Source organism: Pseudophryne corroboree, chromosome 4, assembly GCF_028390025.1.
Source record: "Pseudophryne corroboree isolate aPseCor3 chromosome 4, aPseCor3.hap2, whole genome shotgun sequence".
Lineage (NCBI taxonomy): Eukaryota > Metazoa > Chordata > Amphibia > Anura > Myobatrachidae > Pseudophryne > Pseudophryne corroboree.
In genome coordinates this window covers 873,424,699-873,441,704 of record NC_086447.1, presented here as the reverse complement: position 1 = coordinate 873,441,704, position 17,006 = coordinate 873,424,699, and the positions used below count along the sequence as shown (strand labels likewise).

The 17,006-nt window shown below is 47.6% G+C and overlaps 1 protein-coding gene across 3 annotated transcripts in view; it reads left to right on the top strand.

Moving 5' to 3' along the window:
* The window catches only part of LOC134910596 (spectrin beta chain, non-erythrocytic 5-like), a 188,481-nt gene that overhangs the window by 127,281 nt on the left and 44,194 nt on the right, over window positions 1-17,006 (top strand). For all 3 annotated transcript variants that reach the window (XM_063918821.1, XM_063918820.1, XM_063918819.1), the window contains exons 14-19: window positions 1,539-1,626; window positions 2,239-2,495; window positions 2,977-3,094; window positions 6,817-6,996; window positions 15,232-15,387; window positions 15,946-16,166. In XM_063918821.1, the coding sequence (XP_063774891.1) occupies window positions 1,539-1,626; window positions 2,239-2,495; window positions 2,977-3,094; window positions 6,817-6,996; window positions 15,232-15,387; window positions 15,946-16,166 (1,020 nt within the window). The remainder of the gene's footprint in view (window positions 1-1,538; window positions 1,627-2,238; window positions 2,496-2,976; window positions 3,095-6,816; window positions 6,997-15,231; window positions 15,388-15,945; window positions 16,167-17,006) is intronic.

Sequence of the window (17,006 nt, the reverse complement as noted above, 5' to 3'; positions counted from 1 at the left end):
TCCAGATAGAGTGGTTCTCAGAACTAAATCTGGGTATCTTCATAAGGTGGTGTCTAAATTCCACCTTAACGAAGAATTGTAGTCCCGGCTTCCCAGGGGCCGGACCTCTCTGCGGGAGATTATCGTTGGACGTAGTCCGTGCCTTAAGGATCTACGTAGATCGTACCAGTGCTATCAGAAAGACAGATTCTCTCTTTGTTCTCTACGGATTTCACAAGAGAGGATAGCCTGCTGATAAGCAGACACTGGCGAGGTGACTTCTGATGATGATTTCGGAAACATATTCTCAGGCTGATCTCCCGGTTCCAGATAATGTCTCTGTTCACTCTATTTGTAAGGTAGGTCCATCGTGGGCAGCACAACGTGGTGCTTCAGCAGAACAGATATGTAAGGCAGCCACATGGTCTTCCATTAACACATTCATTAGACTTATGCCATAGATACCTTTGCCTCTCAGGACGCTGAATTCGGGCGAAGGATTCTCCTATCTAATCAGGAGCGTCCCCACCACTAAATTGTTTTGGGACATCCCAATGTATCCTGTGGATACCCTATGAACCCTGCAGGAGAAATATACTTTATGGTAAGAACTTACCGTTGATAATGATATTTCTCCTAAATCCACAGGTTCACAGGGATCCCACCCTGACGCACCTGATTTGAGGATCCTTTTACTCACTAACCTCTTTCCTCTTGTACGGAAGGGTGTGCATGTGTGTTCTTCTCGCCTGATTAGGGCTCTGTATGATGCACCTGACTTAAGCTTTGGAAAACAACTGATTTGCCTGAGCCAGGAGGCGGGGATATATGGACAGGCCCGCTGCATGCTGGGAGGTTAGAAAGCTTTGCCCGATTGGTGCAAAATCCGTTGTTGCTCAACCATATCCCAATGTATCCTGTGGAACCTGTGGACTTTGTAGAAATACCGTTATCAACGGTAAGTTCTTACCATAACGTATATATTATATATCGGACTATCAGTAGGTTACACAATAATTTATGTGTTCTAACTTAGGGCCTAACAGAGATCTGCGATCAGATAGTCACCGCCCATAGAGAGTGAAAACCCGCCCCGTGCAAGTGTGCAAATACATGCGTACGCTGTGCGAAAACTTCGCCAGACAGCGGACATCTGCAAATCCGTTCACAATTCACTCACCATCGAATGATTTTTCCAGTGTGTGCAGTCTGTGAGTAGCCCAGGACTTACTCCTACAGTGCGATACAAACAGGCTGATCGGGGCCGGAGCTGACATCACACACCCGCCCTAAAAACGCTTGGGAACGCCTGTGTTTTTCCTGACACTCCCAGAAAATGGCCAGTTACCCCCCCAATATCCGCTGCCTGTCAATCACCTTGCGTACGCCTACCGATCTAAGTTTTTGCACCATTCTGTCGCTGTTTGGGCACGTGCATGCGGTGCATGTGCATGCGCAGTCATTTGATAATCAGCCGCTGTGCGATTTAGCACAACAGTGATCAGGTCTGAATTAGGCCCTTAGTTTGTCCTTCATATATTGTTTTTTCCCTCTGTCAGACAGGACAGTTCACTGACAGACAGAGAACAGACCCAGGGCCCTCACAATGGCCTTCTGCAACGCCCGCCATCTTCGAGTAAGACTGAGGTAAGTATGTGGATACTAGCCATTTCTTAAAAAGCATCAACCACCTAGCTCCACTGAGAGATTTGCTAACTACTGAGATGCAACTCTCCATTACTGTCCCACCAAACACCCATGTGTCTGAGCCTTAAGCACCCATCTTTATCCCATCCGCCTCCACATACTCATCAAACATCAACCACCACCCTCTGGGCCTGATACAGAGATGTACAGTAATGCCACTGTGAAAATGTGTAAATGACACCTAGATTTGTACCGGCGGCTTTGTAAGTCCAAGTGGCTGAATACAAAGTGCGAATCAGATGTATGTGCAGTTGGCCAATAATCGCTCAGTTGCAATAAAATTGGGTTTCTGTCCCGCTCTGATTCTGGATCTATACAGACATACCTTATTAAACACAACCACCATCATTCTACCCCACTGTAAATCATCCACCCGTCTTTGTCACAGCTACAATTTGTTGCTGATGAGGGTTAGCCTCTCATCTTTTTCCCAATAGATATTTCAAGTCTGTGCAAAGATGAGGCATGCATTAAACTCAGTAGTTCCATGTAGTAGTCCCAGCATTTCCAACAGGTGAAAAAAAATGATCTAAGTTTCTTTTACGTCCACAGGCCGACCATCTTCTCAATGAGTTGAGCTCCACAACGCAGTGGCTGCAGAGTGTGGAGCTCCTCCTGTCCGAGCCAACCGCCATGCGCAGTCCCGAGTTAGTCCGCAGGGACTTGAGGCAGGTGTCCATCTTGGAGAAAGAGGTGAAGTCACGAGGTCCTGCCCTGCATTGTCTTGGGGGAAAAGCAAGGAGGCTGAGGGTGCCTGATTGGACTGTGAGTGAGGAAACGCAAGTCAAGGTTCTGGAGGTTGAAGAAAGGTGAGGACTTTGAAGAATAGTTGGAGAAGAAGAAGGAATATAAAGCTGGAGTGTAGTCAGTTTACTACTACCTTTGCTTTGGCTGCATATAATACTTGGCTAGGTTCTTCAAACCTTTCTCTAATGGTTCCTAAGTGATTTGTGGACAGGTGCAGAATTCTAAAGAACTTCTAATAGAACCAAGATGTTCTGAAATGAACAGGTGCTAGTCCACAGGTCTCTGAGTATTCTGTGATAAATGTAGTAGGAATTGTGCCTTGTGGTCTTTAGTAAGACCTCTACTAGGTACTGTAGGTGGATACTTGTGTAGAAAGTCATCCTTCATCTTGATGGTCTGGTCTGACTCTGGTAGCATGGTAGTGTAACATGGAGTGTGGAGTGGTCTGGGGGAGTTACTTAGGCTGTTTGTTTGGGAGCATCTTACCTCTTAGTCACATATTAGTGATATATTTGTTACGTATGACTTCTGGCTTCTTCACAGGTTTCAGATAGTACAAGAGGCTCTCCAGCGCCGCGCCTCAGATCTAAGAGACACCTTGGTGCTGTCTGAGTTTATGAAGGTTGTACAAATGGAGGAAGAGAGGAAGAAAAAGGAAATGGTGAGTGAGAACAGTGGAGAGTGTACAATAATTAAAATGTGTTATTCTTATGTCGCCGCAAAGACGTAGTACGTTACAGATATAATCCACCATGGACAGCACATGCCCGAGACATTTCTAGGAGGACTTTTTTAGGAGCAGGGATTTAAGTGGAAGGAGATGAAGAGGAGAAGGGGCATTTTAGTGATGTTCCTGCACTCTGATACCTTGTGTCCAGTCCCATACATGGAATGTTGCACCAGTTCAAAGTTAGCTGTTTTGGGATCGGAACTAGTACTGGGTCTGATCTAGGTCCCAAAGCTGATGCGGCGCATGACACATGCGCAGTACAGGTCTGCAGTGAGAGATGCCTCAGCCTCGCGTGAGCGAGCTGCCGGGTTCCGTACACCTCTGCTATTGTCGGACGTCTTTTTTTTCTGGAAATGTGTCTTAGTCGCAACGCAATGCAGCTATGATGCATGAGGAGACTGCGCTGATTAATATGGTATGTGACACTTGTATAGTGTGTGTGCCTGACTCTGTACATCGAGCAGATCAGAACTTGTATTGGAAAAAAGCTGCGACTGTTACATTATAGCACAGCGTGTACAGATTCAGGGACTCAACCGCACAAATATAGGTGTCATATATTATTGTTATTAACCTTTATTTATAGGCGCCACAAGGGATCCGCAGCGCCCAATTACAGAGTACATAAACAAAATAGCAAAACAAGAAAACAATGACTTACAGTTCAAGGTAATATAGGACAAGTACAGGGTATACAAACATAGCTGCGTCAGCAGATGACACTGAAGTAAGAATCAGGTGGCAGAGGACCGCGGGATTTGGTGCCGTTGAAGACTTAAAGAGGATATATATATATGTATAGAGAGAGAAAAGGAGAGGACCAAGAACAGAACCTTGGGGGACACCTACAGTAAGTGTGGGGAAGGTGTCATGAGAGGAGACAGAGAAGGAACGGTCAGATACTGTAGGTAAAAGGATAGCCAGAAGATGGCAGATTCACAGTCTCCTCATGTGTCCTAGCCACCCAATATTAGCAGTCTCACTGGACATGGCACACCCAGAGGTGCTGTTTTGCACAACTGCAGCAATGATACATATATATGGATGCTCTCACCTACCATCTTGCTTCATACTCCACAAACCTTTTCATTTCGGCAGAAGTCACGAGCATTGTCTATGTCTATTGGGGGTCATTCCGAGTTGTTTGCTCGGTAAATTTCTTCGCATCGCAGCGATTTTCCGCTTAGTGCGCATGCGCAATGTCCGCACTGCGACTGCGCCAAGTAAATTTGCTATGCAGTTAGGATTTTTACTCACGGTTTTTTCTTCATTCTGGTGATCGTAATGTGATTGACAGGAAGTGGGTGTTTCTGGGCGGAAACTGCCCGTTTTATGGGAGTGTGTGAAAAAACGCTACCGTTTCTGGGAAAAACGCGGGAGTGGCTAAAGAAACGGAGGAGTGTCTGGGCGAACGCTGGGTGTGTTTGTGACGTCAAACCAGGAACGACAAGCACTGAACTGATCGCAGATGCCGAGTAAGTCTCGAGTTACTCAGAAACTGCACAGAGATGTATTTTCGCAATAATGCGAATCTTTCGTTCGCAATTTTAAGAAGCTAAGATTCACTCCCAGTAGGCGGCGGCTTAGCGTGTGCAATGCTGCTAAAAGCAGCTTGCGAGCGAACAACTCGGAATGACCCCCATTGTCTGTTACACATACCTACCAACCATCCCGATTTTGTAGGGAAAAGTCCCACTTTTCAGGCATTGTCCCACAATTCCACCTCTCGGGCCACAGTGGTGGAGGGAGGTTGTAAGACCCCCCCCTCTTCCACTACTCTGCCTGCATCCTCATACACCTGGTCTCAATATGCCATGCAGAGTGAGACGCCTAGTGCGAGTGACCTGCATCAAGAATTGTTTTTTGCATCTAAGTCACAATATGATGTAACAAAACCCATTCCGAAGACTGCACTGATTAATGTAATATGCAACACTTGTATATCTGTGTGCGACTGAGTCTGAATCTGTATACAAAGCACAATGGAACTTATTATGAAAAAAGCAGCGGCCACTGCATCCTGGCACTTCATGTACAGATTCAGACTCAGTCGCACACAGCTGTACAAGTGTCACATCTTAAGTTAATAAGTGCAGTTTCCTGAAGCGGTTTTGGTAAATCGCATATCGATTAAGATGCACATTCAGGTGAAAAAGACGCTCCGCACAAGCCGAGTCACACGAGACCTAGCGCGCCAAGAAGGACTGTTTGGTGCGACTGCAGCAGCCTATGAGGACACATGTCGTGCACATGCGTGCGGCATCTGTTCACAGGAGAGATGGACTGGAGGCATGCCCAGCAGCTGCCAGAGTGCAGGACATGCTCCCAACGTGACGAAAATGGGGGCTTGGCGTGACAACATTTCCCGTGAGGCAAGTTTCCTTCTATACTCCATAGAACAATTATGAGGTACGGTTACATGTATTATGTTCTGACATGTTGGGCCTGATTCAGGTTCTGTTGCATTAGCGGAGATGTTTGCGCATGCATTGGCTCGCAGTTCGAGTCTGCGACAGCGGTTGCCTTATGGCATCAAATTGTCAGTAATTGACAGTCAGATGCCGTTTGGAGGCGGGGAGTGGGCGGCAAAGGTCTCCGTTTCACAAATCAGAGGCGTGCTGCCCCTGCTGCTTTGGAAGCTCTACAGGAAGGACAGTAGGTGGCGCAATACCATAAGCTATCACTGTGTAGTCTCTCTGTATTCTTATAGTGCCCTTTCATACTGTTTTCCCTGTTAATACGCCATTCTGTATTATAGAATGTACCTGTTCTGGTAAAGTTTATCCTGCAATCTTTTCATAACTGCCCTGATTTTCAGGAACTGTCCTGCTGTCCCATCCATGGACGTTAGTGTCCCAAAGGTGTGGGGGAGGCAGGGGCGTTTTAAGAGAGGAGGGAGTCCGTGTCCAGACTCCGAGTGAGCCCTCTCCTCTCCACGGTGCCGTAGGCTCCGACATTGTGCTGGAGATTACTGGAAAACATGGCGCCCGCCATGGTCCGGAGACAAATTTCATCCTGCGTATGCGCAACGGCCATTTTTTAAGTGATTTTTGCTGCAGTGCTCGTCTAGGGACTCCGGAAAGGTAAGTATAAAACAACATGGTAGAAACACCTATGGAGGGAGGGTTTAGAGTTGGGAGGCCCCCTTCTCACTCACTGCTTTGCTTAGCAGAGCATCCATGAACAAATGTGGTGCACATGCGCACAGCATTTATTCACAGTAGAGAGGGACTAGGGGCATGGTCATCAGCTCCAGGAGCTCTGGGTATGCCCCAACTTTGACGAAAAATGGGAGAGTGACTTGCAGACGCAGCATTTCCCTCAAGACCACGCCCTAACTATAAGGTCATGCCCCCTAATTTCAGCATGCTCCGCATATATCCCTTCCTCTACCAAAAAATGATTAGAGATATGTATTTGGTGCTTTAACAAATAAGCATATTCTCCAGCACATACTGTGTCTTATTATGGAAAAACCTTTTGTGTAAAATTGTGTAATACTGTGTTATTCTGACTGTTACTGTGTAGTGTTATATCGCATTGTGTATCACTGTGCAGTATTGTGTACTATGGTGTAACAGTGTGTCATATTGTGTATTACATTGTACTATTGTGTATGGCTAAGCTGTGAGGGTCTCTTTGCTACATTTCAGCCGGCAGATGGAGGGTCTGGGAGAGGAGAGTACGGTTCCTGCTGTGTTGCGTCGGGAAGGACAGAGAGATTTACCCCATTGGAGGATCTGCAAGAAGCGGTGGAAATGTTGAATGATGCAGTGAAGGAGAGAGAAAGAGCAGTGGCTGCCTCCAAAGAGATGACAGACCTGGAGAGTAGGGTGAGGGAATCCTGATTGACTGCCATGCACATTAGGATGGGTCTGTCTTTCAATTTTCAATACTTCTGATGGTCTGTAAACATCAGTCACTAGTGGGCAGCGTCATCATTGTTGGGGCTTTGCTCTTTTGTGACAACATAAGTAGGTCCTATTTCTGTCCATGCCTGAATCAGGCCAGTGTCAGTCCATAGGATAGAGTCACTGGCGTTTCTATAATGGGTGCAGTGTGTGCGGTGCACACGGGCCCCTGAGTCCAGAGGGGGCCCCCACCGCACACACCGCACCCATTTTTAAAATACTCACCCCTCCGAAATCCAGCGCCGGCATCCGCAGCATTGTTAGAACACAGTGAAAATGGCTCAGCAGCCATTTTCACGGAGTTCTGCGCATGCGCAGTAGAGAAATCTCAGGTAAAATGGCTGCCGCGCCAATTTCCCAGAGATCTGTGCTCTCTAGTGCTCAGACTCTACAGCGCTTCGGCCAGAGAGGAGGGGCCCTGAACAGAGGAGGCTGAACGGTTCCGGTATGAATGGTCGACCATGTTATGGTCGACAGTCATTAGGTCGACCACTATTGGTCGACATTGACATGGTCGACATGGACACATGGTCGACACATGAAAATGGTCGACATATGAAAAGGTCGACATGAGTTTATTAACTTTTTTTTGTGTCGTTTTTTGCGTAAAGTGACTGGGAACCCCAATTAGTGCACCGCGTGCCCTCGCATGGCTCGCTTCGCTCGCCATGCTTCGGGCATGGTGCCTTCGCTCCGCTGCCGCTTCGCTCGGCACACTTTACCGTTCCAATCGTAGTCCATGTGGATCGTAAAGTATGGAAAAGTTCCCCAAAAGAAAAAAAAGTTAAAAAACTCATGTCGACCTTTTCATATGTCGACCTTTCATGTGTCGACCATTTTCATGTGTCGACCATGTGTCCATGTCGACCATGTCAATGTCGACCAATAGTGGTCGACCTAATGACTGTCGACCATAACATGGTCGACCATGTGAACGGATACCAGGCTGAACACGGGCCTCCTCCTCTCTTAAAATGCCCCTGGATAGAGTCCCAGTGATTAACTCCTAACAGGCCTGCACTTTCCTTCTAATTACTATGTACTGCTGCCAGTGAATGCAGATATCCATCTATTTGTCTGTGTAGCATAGAATTAGATCTTTGTTGTGGGAAATGTTCTATGCGACCATTTACAGGATTGTGGCTCAAAGACAAATGAACTCTTTGGTAAAAGGGCAATTTGGCAAATAAAATATGTTTTATTATCACATTAGGGCCACCCCAACCTGTTACATTTGTCTAGTGAAATAATGGTCACTTATATCTACGTTAATCTACGTTAATATAAGAACCAAGGGGCTAATTCAGGTTGGATGGCAAATCGTGATCCAACCGGAATTTTTGCGGTCGGCCTGCGGGCACATGCGCAGCGCCCGTACTGCGCATGTGCCTGCACTTTCTGCGGGGGGGCCGCAGAAAATGCGATCGCCTCTGCCTGTCAATCAGGTAGAGGCGGTCGTGGGGCGGGCAACGGAGCGTTGTGGGGGCAGAGTGATGCGAACGGTGGGCGGTGCGGCATGAACGGGGGCATGTCGAAGTCGTGATCACGGCGGCTGCGTGATGTCACATGCAGCCGCCGCGATGGGTAAGATGGCACCGGGTCTCCTGCGGGCACAGCTAAGCTGCGCCGGCAGGAGGCATCAAGAACTTTTTCATTGGGTGTGAACTGGCTCCTCCCTCTATGCCCCTCCTCCAGACCTCAGTTTTCGAAATGTGCCCAGGCAGACTGGATGCACTCTGAGGAGCTCTACTGAGTTTCTCTGAAAAGACTTATGTTAGGTTTTTTATTTTCAGGAAGATCTGCTGGCATCAGACTCCCTGCTTCATGGGACTGAGGGTGCAGAAGCAGAACCAACTTCCTCAGAGTTTCATGGCTCTGCTTCTGGCTGACAGGACACCATTAGCTCCTGAAGGGAACTGAACGCTAGCCGTACCTAGATGCTCACTCCCACAGCACGCCGTCACCCCCCTCACAGAGCCAGAAGTATGAGAAGAATGATCTTCAATCAAGTAAGTGACGGCTAAGATGCGGCGCGGCTGGCAGGAGCGCAGCGCGCCATTGCTGCCCACACACAGGGCGCCCTGGGCAGCAAGAAAAATGCCTCAAACTGGCTAAAAGGGGGCATAAGATGCCGCTGTCACAGCCCTACCCCCGCCAGTATAAATAATAAGTCAGTATACTGAGTGTAAGGACGCGCCATTGTGGGGGCGGAGCTTCTTCCTCAGGCAGCCAGCACACTACTCAGCGCCATTTTCTCTCTCTCCTCAGGCTGCAGAGAACACGCTGGTCCTCTCCTCCACTTCTGACAAGTACAGGGTGCTATAAAGGGGGGGCACAAAGCGATTGTGGTGCATTTGATAGTGTATATTACTATTTAAAAGCGCCTTTGGGCTGTGGACATACTGTGTTCACAGGCAATACTGGCGCTGGGTTTGTGAACTGGCTGCTCCTATGTCCCTCTGACAGATTTTACTGTGGGTCTGTCCCCGAAATAAGTCCCAGTGTGTCTGTGAGTGTGGTGTACACGTGTGAGGCATGTCTGAGGCAGGGAGTTCCTCCCCGGAGGAAGCCATTTTAGGGACACAGAGTTGTAATGTGGTGGCGCTACCGACACACCAAGAGCCTGCATGGGTGAAAGAGCTACGTGACAGTATGCATCTGATTATCCGTAGATTGGATAAGTCTGAATCTAAGGCTGCATGCTGGAGAAAATCTGTGGAAGATGTGATTTTTCAGGATGCTGTTATTCCTTATGCGGGCGGCCTCTCTGGGTCACATAAGAGACCATTTGCAAATGTTGTAAACACTGATACCGACACAGATTCTGATTCTTGTGTCGACGATAGTGAATCCAGAGACATAGATCATAAATTGGCGAAAAGTATACAATATATGATTGTGGCTATAAGGGACGTGTTGGAGATTTACAGAAACACTCCTGTACCTCAGGAGAAAGCTTATTTATGTAAGGAAAAGAAATCCAAAGTCACGTTCCCTCCTTCACACGAACTAAATGCTCTGTTTGAAGGGATGTGGGTGAATCCTGATAAAAAAAATTGTATTCCCAAAAGGATTCACATAGCTTATCCTTTCCCGGTTGAAGACAGGAAAAAATGGGAGTCACCCCCTGTGTTAGACAGTGCACTTTCCAGGTTGACAAAGAATGTAATTCTCCCTGCACCTGGCATGGCTTCTCTTAAAGAGCCGGCAGACAAGCAAAATGGAAACGACATTGAAATCCATTTATGTTACCAATGGTACACTGCTCAGGCCCACTATTGCCTGCGCATGGGTGAGTAGCGCTATTGAAAAATGGTCAGAAAGCGTGTCATCAGAAATTGACACGATTAGTAAAGATGAGATACTCCTTAAGTTAGGGAATATCAAGGACGCTGCCGCCTACATGCTGGAAGCAATGAAGGATATTGGACTCTTGAGTTCACAAGCCGCTACCATGGCAGTATCGGCTAGGCGGGCGTTATGGATTCGCCAGTGGAGCGTGGATGCAGATTCCAAAAGAAACATGGAGGCTCTCCCATATAAAGGTGAGGCCTTATTTGGCGATGGCCTGGATGCGTTAGTCTTGGCGGTTACCGCAGGTAAGTCAACATTTTTGCCCTCTGCGCCTGGACCGGCAAAAAAGACCTATCACCCGTAAATGCAGTCCTTTCGGCCCAATAAATACAAAAAGGCGATAGGTTCCCCCTTCTTTGCAGGTAGGGGAAGGGGAAAGAAGCCCACACCGGCTCCAGGTTCCCAAGAGCAGAAGTCTACCCCTAATTCTGCCAAATCCCCAGCATGACGCTAGAACTCCCTTGTGGGAGGCCGCTCGGGTGGGGGCACGTCTCAAGCTCTTCAGCCAGGATTGGATTCTGTCTAGCCTGGATCCCTGGGTGTTGCAAATAGTATCCCAGGGATACAAACTAGAGTTTCAAGACGTTCCCCCATGCCGATTTTTCAAATCGACCTTGCCAGCTTCTCCGCCAGAGAGAGAAGCAGTAACAGCGGCAATCCAAAAATTATGTCAAGACCAGGTTATAGTACTGGTACCATTGTCACAACAAGGGCGGGTTTTTTTATTCAAGCCTCTTTGTTGTTCAGAAGCCGGACGGCTAGGTCAGACCGATCCTAAATCTAAAAGATCTGAATTTCTTCCTGAAAAGGTTCAAGTTCAAGATGGAATCACTTCGGGCGGTGATTGCCAGTCTGGAGGAGGGGGACTACTTAGTGTCGGTGGACATAAAGGATGCTTACCTGCATGTTCCCATTTATCCTCCTCACCAGGCTTATCTGAGATTTGCGATTCAGGATTGCCATTACCAATTCCAGACGTTACCTTTCGGTCTCTCCAACGCGCCGAGGGTATTCACCAAGGTGATGGCGGAGATAATGGTCCTCCTTCATCAGAAAGGAGTCAATATAATCCCTTCTCTGGATGACCTCCTGATAAAGGCGAGATCCAGGGAGCAGTTATTACAAAACATATCCCTCTCCCTGTCAATTACCCAAAGTCACAGTTGGAACCGACGACAAGGTTGTATTTCCTCGGGATGATTCTGGACACAGAAGTTCAGAGAGTATTTCTTCCGCTGGAAAAGGCTCTGGAAATCCAGAAAATGGTAAAACAGATATTGAAACCATCAAGTGTGTCGATCCATCAGTGCATTCGGTTGTTGGGGAAGATGGTGGCGGCCTACGAGGCCATACAGTTTGGCAGGTTCCATGCCAGAATATTCCAGTGGGACCTGTTGGACAAGTGGTCGGGGTCACACCTACACATGCACAGAAAGATAATCCTGTTGTCAAAAAACAGGATTTCGCTCCTGTGGTCGTTACACAGCTCTCACCTGCTAGAGGGACGCAGGTTCGGGATTCAGGACTGAGTCCTAGTAACCACGGATGCAAGTCTCCGAGGCTGGGGAGCAGTCTCTCAGGGAGAAAACTTCCAGGGACGTTGGTCACAACAGGAAGCCTGCCTTCACATAAACGTTCTGGAGTTAAGAGCCATTTACAACGGCCTTCAACAAGCGGTACATCTTCAAGACCGTCCCGTGCAGATCCAGGCGGACAATGTAACAGCAGTCGCATACATAAACAGGCAGGGCGGAACGAAAAGCAGAGCGGCAATGGCAGAGGCGACAAAAATCCTCCGCTGGGCAGAAAAACATCTACAAGCTCTGTCGGCAATATTCATTCCGGGAGTAGACAACTGGGAAGCAGACTTCCTCAGCAGACACGATCTCCATCCAGGAGAGTGGAGCCTCCACCAAGAAGTCTTCGCAGAGGTGACAAGTCGTTGGGGAGTTCCTCAAATAGACATGATGGCGTCTCGTCTCAACAAGAAGCTTCAGAGATACTGTTCCAGGTCGAGAGACCCGCAAGCAGTAGCAGTGGATGCACTGGTGACCCAGTGGGTGTTTCCGTCAGTGTATGTTTTCCCTCCACTTCCGCTGATCCCAAAAGTACTCAGGATCATAAGAAAGACAAGGGTTCAAGCAATCTTCATTGCCCCAGACTGGCCAAGGAGGGCTTGGTACCCAGATCTTCAGCAGTTACTCATAGGAGATCCTCGGACTCTTCCTCCTCGGGAGGACCTGCTACAGCAGGGGCCTTGTGTGTACCAAGACTTACCGCGGCTACGTTTGACGGCATGGCTGTTGGGCGCCGTATCCTAGCCAGGAAGGGTATTCCAAAGGAGGTCATCCCCACACTTATTCAGGCCAGAAAGGGAGTAACGTCAAAACATTACCACCGTATTTGGAGAAAATATGTGTCTTGGTGTGAATCCAAGAAAGCTCCTACGGAAGAGTTTCACTTAGGGCGTTTTCTCCATTTTTTGCAGGATGGTGTGGAGTCGGGCCTACGATTGGGATCAATCAAGGTCCAGATTTCGGCCTTGTCAGTGTTCTTCCAGAAACAATTGGCCTCCCTTCCAGAGGTTCAGACCTTCGTGAATGGGGTTCTGCACATCCAGCCTCCATTCGTGCCTCCAGTGGCACCATGGGACCTTAACGTGGTATTGCAGTTCCTTCAATCGGATTGGTTTGAGCCTCTACAAAAGATAGAGTTGAAGTTTCTCACTTGGAAAGTGGTGATGCTTTTGGCATTGGCATCCGCAAGGCGGGTGTCTGAATTGGGGGCCTTGTCTCACAACTCGCCAACATTTTCTTCCAAAGGTGGTTTCTGCTTTTCACATAAACCAACCTATTGTGGTGCCAGTAGTTACTGACACATTCACTGATTCAAAGTCTCTAGATGTGGTTAGAGCTTTGAAAACCTATGTTGCTAGAACAGCTTGTATACGGAAAACAGAGGCTCTGTTTGTCCTGTATGATCACAACAAGATTGGGTGTCCTGCTTCCAAGCAGACTATTGCGCATTGGATTAGAAATACGATTCAGCAAGCTCATACTACGGCTGGATTGCCGTTACCGACGTCGGTAAAGGCCCACTCCACTAGGAAGGTGGGCTCATCCTGGTCGGCTGCCCGGGGGGTCTCGGCATTACAACTTTGCCAAGCAGCTACTTGGTCAGGGTCAAACACATTTGCTAAGTTCTACAAGTTTGACACCTTGGCCGATGAGGACCTAAAGTTTGGTCAATCGGTGCTGCAGGTTCATCCGCACTCTCCCGCCCGTACTGGAGCTTTGGTATAGACCCCATGGTCTTGATGTCGTCCCCAGCATCCTCTAGGACGTATGAGAAAATAGGATTTTGATAACCTACCGGTAAATCCTTTTCTCCTACTCCGTAGAGGATGCTGGGTGCCCGTCCCAGTGCGTACTTTACCTGCAGTTTGGTCATTAGAGTTACACAAGATGTGTTATCTTGGTTTCATCATGTTGCTGCAATTAGTTCATGCCTGTTGGCGTATGTTATGTTGAATGCCATGTGTGCGGCATGGTTGAGGGTGTGCGTTGGTAAATATCTCACCACTAGTTAAGTAATTCCTTTCCTAGAAATGTCAGTCTCCCTGGTCACAGTTCCTACAACTGAGGTCTGGAGGAGGGGCATAGAGGGAGGAGCCAGTACACACCCAATGAAAAGTCTTTAGAGTGCCCATGTCTCCTGCGGATCCCGTCTATACCCCATGGTCTTGATGTCGTCCCCAGCATCCTCTACGGACTAGGAGAACAGGATTTACCGGTAGGTTATCAAAATCCTATTTTCATACATTACTTATGCACATTTCTCTGTTCCAGTCTCATTCTGCTCATAAAAAATGTGATTTCTGTAGTAAATGTGCAAAATTCAGTGTGTAAAATCAAATCTGTTACTCCTGCTCACCCAGAATACCCTTAAAACGCCCTGAATATGTCATCCAACATGAAATCTTCCATGTGAGCTGATTACCAGCTGAGATTTTGGGAACACCCCATTCTGTAATGGTTAGCTTTACTGCCTCACACCACTGAGGTCATGGGTTTAATTCCCACCATGGCCCTAACTGTGTGGAGTTTGTATCTTCTCCCCGTGTTTGGTGGGTTTCCTCTGGGTACTCCATTTCCTCCCACAGTCCAAAAATATACTGGTATGTTAATTGGCTCCCAACAAAAAAATGAACCCGTGTGTGTGTACATGGGTAGGCTAGATGGGCCAAATTCGATGTTTCTATATGGGTGTTATATGTTATGCCGGCGGTCGGGCTCCCGGCGGCCAGCATACCGGCGCCGGAATCCCGACCGCCGGCATTCTGACAGCTGGGCGAGCGCAAATGAGCCCCTTGCGGGCACGCTGCTCTCGCCACGCTGCCGGCAAGGTGGCGTGCTAAGCACGCGACGCTATCTATTCTCCCTCCAGGGGGGTCGTGGACCCCCAAAAGGGAGAAAATCTGTTGGTATGCCGGCGGTCGGGATTCCGGCGCCGGTATGTTGGTCGTCGGGAGCCCGGCTGCCGGCAACCTGAAGACCACCCTTCTATATTACTCCTGTCAGACATCTAATTTTGAACCACCCCCCCATAAAATGAGAGCAGTTCCATATAAACAGGCAGCATTAACAAAGCAGGGCAACACTTAGGCAGATTTATAAATGAATGTTAATATGATTGTTTACTCAATTTTAGATGAAAGCAGTCACTAGGGGGCAGTGTCAGTCAACAGTTTTGTTTAATAAGGACCTCTGGAATATGACGTCACCATTTCTCTCTCCTCTCCAGCTGTTGGCGCTGTCCAAAATGATCGCATCGGTACGTTCCAGGCTCCAAGATGTCGGGAGACAGGTAGAGGCGGCAGAGCAAGGTTTTACTGCCGTGAAGAAACAGACGGATCTGAGGGACGTGCAGGAAATGTTTATTCAACAGCAACAAATTGAGGTATAATGTAGTAATTAGCAGACCTTCATGTGACATTGTCACTGTGGTTGTATGGGTGGGAATAATATTCTGTCTACAGAATGGCTGCCTCTGATGCGTTATGGGTGGGTACATTTTCTACAAGGAGGATTAGAAGAGGCTGAACAGCAGCATGTATATAGCATCTAGGTAACGGATATACTGTAGGGCAAAGTTGTGCGTTCAACTGTTTGCAAAGTGTATCCTCTGTTCATTCGGACTGCGCGTGCTTTGGAAATGTGTCCACACAAGTATGGCTGTTTCAGACCCCTACGCATTTCGCATATAACCGAAGATGCGGAACTGAATGGTAACTGGGTGTTCTCGTGTAGTCAAGTTTAGTGAGAGTAATGACATAAGCAAAGAAAATTCTTTTGAGCAATATACTGTATGTCTTATTAACGTACTCACTATAAGGCCCATAATGTTCTGTTGTATGGCGGTCAGTAATCTTGGAGCATATGCACTGTCACACCTCACAGCTGTACATACATCAGGAGCCAAGGGAAAAGCATGTTCTCACACATGTTATTTTTCTAGATGGACATGTTTGGAGCCATTAGTGAAGAGCTGAGGAAGCTGGATGAGGGGAGGGGCAGATTGCAGGAGCTGTGCCCTACCAGGAGCGAGACTGTGGACAGCAGTATTGAGGAAATCCTGCAGGCTTGCTCCCATCTGCAAGGCCGCATCCAGGAGAATGAGGCCAGGTTACAGAGAACAGCCCGGCTCCGAGAGTTCTTCCTCAGCTACCTAGGCATGATGTAAGATCTATATAGGATGTCGGAATATGATCTGCACAGAAGGAGGCTGTTCTCTACAAACACATTGTGGGACACTCAGGGAAAGCATTAATATTTATAAGCGTCAGGTTGTAGAACCCGGCACTTCTGATCGCATTGTACGATATTTAAAAGGGCAGTGCTTTTACTAGCTGTGCATTGCTAATGAAAGCATTGCTCTTTAAAAAATCGGGTATAAATATGATCAACCTGACACTTCATAATACAGATGAATCACTACAGGTCACATTTTATAGCCACACCCCCTAGTGACATCACACGGGTGCATTGCTGCAGGTCACATTTCATAGCCAGACCACTAGTGATATCATACGGATGTATCGCTGCAGGTCACATTTCATAGCCACACACCCTAGTGACATCACACGGGTGTATTATTGCAGGTCACATTTCATAACCACACCCCTAGTGACATCACACGGGTGTATCGCTGCAGGTCACATTTCATAGAAATCCCTCTAGTGACATCACACGGGTGTATAGCTACAGGTCACATCTCATAGCCACACCCCTTATGACATCATATAGATGTATTGTGATATGTGACGCGACGTCTCAGCCACATTGGCAATTACATAAACAAATGTAGCACTATAAGTCACATATTATAGCCACACCACCTAATGACATTATTATTACATTTTATTTATAGGGCACCACAAGTGTTTCGCAGCGCCGTACAAAGGACAGTACAGGGAGACAAAACTTAGCATTACAGTAATTACAGAACAGAAATAGAGTACAGGTAACAAAGAGCACCACAATTCTCATAACATAATACAGCTAAGATGTAAGTAGCAA